Source organism: Aplidium turbinatum, chromosome 8 (assembly GCF_918807975.1).
Source record: "Aplidium turbinatum chromosome 8, kaAplTurb1.1, whole genome shotgun sequence".
NCBI classification, from domain to species: domain Eukaryota; kingdom Metazoa; phylum Chordata; class Ascidiacea; order Aplousobranchia; family Polyclinidae; genus Aplidium; species Aplidium turbinatum.
In genome coordinates, this window is record NC_137479.1 from 12928477 (window position 1) to 12933535 (window position 5059).

At 34.9% G+C, this 5059-nt stretch overlaps 1 protein-coding gene across 2 annotated transcripts; it reads left to right on the forward strand.

Annotated features, from left to right (window-relative positions):
- Positions 1-581: 581 nt before the first annotated feature.
- Positions 582-4853, forward strand: LOC145775855 (uncharacterized). 2 transcript variants are annotated; one of them, XM_082587237.1, is made up of 2 exons: positions 582-621; positions 3717-4853. In XM_082587237.1, the coding sequence occupies exons 1-2, from the start codon at positions 607-609 to the stop codon at positions 4011-4013; spliced, it is 312 nt and encodes a 103-aa protein (XP_082443363.1). In that variant the 5' UTR covers positions 582-606; the 3' UTR covers positions 4014-4853. The 2 variants fall into 2 exon arrangements, with proteins under 2 accessions (XP_082443363.1, XP_082443362.1); XM_082587236.1 differs by lacking the exon at positions 582-621 and adding an exon at positions 1685-1933.
- Positions 4854-5059: the final 206 nt, after the last annotated feature.

A 5059-nucleotide genomic window follows, 5' to 3' on the forward strand; every position in this document is an offset into this window, starting at 1 on the left:
AAGACGATAACAAACGCCGATTTAGTGGACTTGCTTTGATGAAGTTTACACACTTCACAACATCATTCAACACTTCTTGCCGCTCTTGAGACAGCTTTTTTGCAGCAAAGGCCTCTCTGTGGAGAAAGCAATGAGTTCATACAGCACTTGGGGCTTTGTCTTTGATGCATTTTACCACATCAGACTATGTGTGGTCCAACGTGTGGAAAAATTTGTCATGGTTTGTCCTACGTAGTGTTCGTGACATATAGTGCACGTTACAATGTATATCCCGTAACTTTGTCAAGTTAATTTATGTTTGAGACTGAAATTTTTGTTGGGCTTACATTTAATAATAATATTGACAATAATAAAAACGAAAACTGTTAAAACTTCTTGCACTACGATCATGCTACAAAGCTTTCCGATGTCTCGACATGAAACGCTTCATGACTTGTGTTTATATTTTCCAGTTTTGTGATCGATCTCTTCACGTTTTAAAATTTTTTTATTGTTATTTTTTCGCCCAAGATACAAAATGCCTGAAAAACAAGCAACCCAAAAAAATAATCAGGCGACCCAACTTTGGGTCGCAATCCATGTGTTGGGAACCACTGGCATAGCGCAATGAGGACAAGTCAGGTAATAATATGACAACATGCTAAATATGAAACAAAAGTTCAAAATCAGCCATGTTGCTAAAAGACCTTTGCTGTTGTAGAGTCTTCTTCTTTTATTGTCGCACTTACTTCCAAACATTGACTGCCTCTTGCATGAAAAGTTTCCGAGATTCTCTGTTGTTTGCTTTGTGTATTAGGTGTATTTTGATTGTTGATGTTAGTTTTGTCGGTTTGTTGGTTTAAGTAGATTATCATAATCTTTGTCTGCCTTGGGCACGCTTCCCTTCAATTTTGCCTGTGAGAGAGAGATGTTCTAACTTTCCTTTTTGCAGCATGTGAAGTTGATTTTCTTTGATATTTTTTTAGTACGGTAGATTGTTTGTTTGTTGGACTTAATTTAAAACAGTTTGGTTGCTTTTTCTGTCAGTCCAGGAAATACTCTGCATTTTTCGGAATGCCAACATTTTAAACCCATTTATTCTTTTATTGATTGATTTGAAAATTGTCCAGGTTTCTGAATTATATTTAACAATAGGATAAATGTAACACTTCAATACTCTGAATCTGTTTGTGAAAGATATGATATGTATGCACACGTATACTTGTTGCATAATATTGATTTCGTTTGCTGGAAAGAGGTTGTAGAGTAGAGCTGGGTTTTTTTTTTTGCTGAGACTTTTCGGTCATTTGTCCGAAATAACTTCAAAAAATTCGGTCATTTTTTATTTATTTTGGTCATTTTTAGTCATTTTTGATCATATATAGTCAATTGACTATACATTTTTTCGGACATTTTGACCGAATTGACTATATTTTTTTCGGACATTTTGCTAAAAAATCGGTCAATGACCGAAAAATGACCCAAAAAAAAAACCCAGGAGTAGAGCAACAATAAATAAACCTTAACATTATTACTGTATTATGGTCAATTTAACTATATATATCATATATATTTGTACTGTTGCTTTATGTTATAGGTGATTTTTGTTGTCTACACAGTAGCCTATTTGTTGTCCTTTTCATTTTTCACTCCAATTCAGAAAAAAATTGTGAGGAATATGAAAACTAGTTTCTTTTTCAGACAGACTGTCGTATCTAGTAGGCTATGTAGATTGTAGAGTCTTTGCATATATATATATATTGCAGTATTACTGAAGAAATGTTGGTTGAATTCTGTTGAAATGCCAAGAAAATTAACTAATCACAAACCCCCACTTACTCTCTTAGAAAGCCCACTGCATCGGGTAGCTCATTCTTACAAAAATCATGCTGTGAAAAGTATGGATCCTTGCACCGTTAAGCCTGTCCAGTGTGTCAGAGAAAATGCAAAATGGGTAAAGTTTAACAATATTGTCAAGGGATTTCAATAACTTCAGAACAAGACTTTGTAGTGCTGACCCTAATTATGCATAACAATTAACAAGAGTTTCAATCTAAAAGATCCCGCATTCCCAAATTAATGGATGTACCAATAAGGCGGTTCATTGTTGAATATTTTTGTGTCACAATCCAATTTTGTTGCAAAAAGATGATTAAATTAGATAAATAACATGACGTTAGTTGTAAGCATCAACCTTGTCAGGAACTTTTGTTTGAAATAACCTGAGGATTTTTATCTTACTGATTCTCATCTCTACTTGCATTAATTAAGAAAGCGTACTCTTTACAACAGTAGTTCTCAACCTTTTTCACCACAGGGGCCAAATTTAAAACCTAAATTTTGTAAAGGGCCGCAACAGAAGAAATGCAATTTAATGTGAAACTTGTTGTTGACTTTTAATAAGTTTCCCTAAACGAGGGGTAATATTGAAAGATGCAGTACGGTACTCAAAAGCTGGTTATAGTGAAAGTGATGGTTTGTCAATCGGTTGTGATATTTAAACTTAATTCCAACCATTTTGCTGAAAAGTGCTTTGCTATGTTGAACCAAATACAAAGGTATTTTTCAGTGCATTGGCTATCAAGTTAAAATACTTTTCCTCTGGGACTCGACTCCAAAAGTGAAGTATAATACAGTAGATGATCACATTTGAGTGATTAGTGTCAGCTTCACATCTGACTGCGCATTTTCCAGCTCCAGCTGAAAATCAGTGGGTGCAGTGGCTGCGTCTATTCTTGGTGTAAAGTCTAATGGTGCCACATCACAGGGAGGAGTAAGATTATTATATTTTTTACGTCATCTATTAACCAGTCCATCTTTCCTACAGTGTAAGGACACCCATCTGCTGCAACTGAACATAGCTTTGACTGAACCAAATGCGCTTCTAGAAGACTTGCACAAAATTTACAAAACACAACTAATATCTATCCCGTAAATGGAACGCAATGTGAAAATTTGTTTGCAAATGTTAAAGTCTGGCATAACTCCCCAACCCCTGATAAACGCAGCTAATTGCTCTGTACCCGTACTGTTGAGAAACGTTATTATGAGGCATTTTCTTTAATAGCATGTAAGTTACCTATGTAACAATCATGTATTCTCGCCATTTTAGACAGTTCCAGCACAAATAATATTTTTTACTGCATTGATGAGGGCCGCAGGAAGAATGGTTGTGGGCCTAGGTTGAGAATCACTGCTGTACAGTGTCAAGTTAAACATAAAAATGACTGCTGTAAAAAATATGTATATATATATATTTATAACCAGAAGGCAATAGCTTACATTTTCATGGTAGTTGAACATCAGTTTGTGCTATGACCTTAGAAATTAATAATTTCATGTTTCACCGAAATTCTTTCTCAAGAATTAGTGGTATCGGTAGTCAAATTCAATCATTTGAGATAAAGTGTGGAGATTGTTTAGAAAGTTTGGTAATCAACAGTAGTTCAGTGATGGACTCAAGTTCAATCAAACCTACTGTATTTAATTTTAGAGTTTTCTTAAAACACTTTTGGTGAAAATCATACAATTATTTATTTGTAAGGTTATAGCATACCGTAGAATACGATACTGAACTACATATTTTTATTGCCCTTTAGTCTCAGATGTTGTAAATTTTAGTCAGTCATTTTCCATTAACTACAGTAAGCTTTTTGCCTAAAAACAACCATAATGTGTAGTTGAATATGAGCTTCGTTTGTGTTTAATTAATTTAACTCTGGACTATTTCCCAACAGATATCCGTGGATGAAAGTCTACAAAGTTTCAGTGATGTGCATAAGAAAATTCAACGAAAAGTCAGAGCTGTAAAAAAGGACAAGGCATGCTCGAAGTCTACCAAAAAGAAAAGCTTTGATCAAAAATCCCCCAGAGTAACCCCCAAGCTCCGGAGGCATGCCTATGGTAAGCTTGACTTTGTCAATAGCAATGATAATAGTCATCAATGCAAAAACAATGGTAAGGAAAACGTTGAACAGTCTGCTAAAACGTCTACAAAAGAACCAGTGTTGTCAAAGAAGACTGAGATTACTTAAAGATTAAGAAAGTGGTTCCTTGAAACCGTATTGAAAAAGAGTTTTTCTTAAAAAAAGTTATGAATAACTGAATATGCACATTTTTAGTACTGTATCAGAGATAAGAATAAGGTCAATGTTGCTGTTTTGTTGTCATGAGTCAGAAACTTTTAAAATGTGCGTTGTGTGTTGCAATTGAATCGAGCTGCATATTTCTCTATATGTGCTCATAATGATGGTATATAACTGTATTATTTTTGTTTGATTGCTTGTTATTGATGTTATGGTACAAACAAACGCACCAATGAAATAATTTAATTTCTAAATTTTAAGTATTATAATCTATGCCTTGACATCTGCTTAGTTGAAGTCTTGTATTTGTTAAGTACAATATCGCAAAGAACCCTCGACGTCATGGCAATAAAAAAAAATTCTTAGTACAGTCCCGAGGGTGGGCTTATAAGCGGGGACTACTGTATATATTTGTTTTTTTCCACAATAGTTAACTTATTTTAACTCTCAAACTGCCGTTTCTACCGGATGGAATTTCTGAGTTCTAATGGGCCCTTTGGCCAATTTTTTGTAATATTTGCATTCTTTAGGATCAATGCAGTCTACACCTAAAAGAGCTATTTAGCATTTATGCTCAAGCAAAGTTCTTCCAATGTACGTATTATGCTTGATTGTTTTGTTGGTATCACTTTTTCGTGCGAGTTGTTCACAGCTATGCTCTGTCTGTTCGCAAACCACTGTAAGCCTACATTCAATTGTTTAGTGCACCGTATGAAAAATTGATGTGAATTTCATGTGCCAATTGACTTGATAAATTGAAAAGTGTTGATATGATAAGGAGTTTTTCAATTTATTGATTGATTTGATCTTTATCCTCGGACTCACTGGGAAAGCTTCTTTGAGAGCTTGATCCTGGCAGTTTCGCGTAGGCTACTTGTATAGGCTATTAGGCTTTGAACCACTGACGCAGGCCCCGTTATCGCGGATTGACAGTGGAGTTTCCGATTGTGTTGAATTGAAGTATTGTCGGGGAATTATTCCATCCATTAGGTGCC

Coding starts and splice junctions, on each gene's coding strand:
- LOC145775855 (XM_082587236.1), top strand. CDS start 1,781: ATGCCAAGAAAATTAACTAATCACAAACCCCCACTTACTCTCTTAGAA. Junction 1,934..3,716: donor TCAGAGAAAATGCAAAATGG/GTAAAGTTTAAC, acceptor ATTTCCCAACAG/ATATCCGTGGATGAAAGTCT.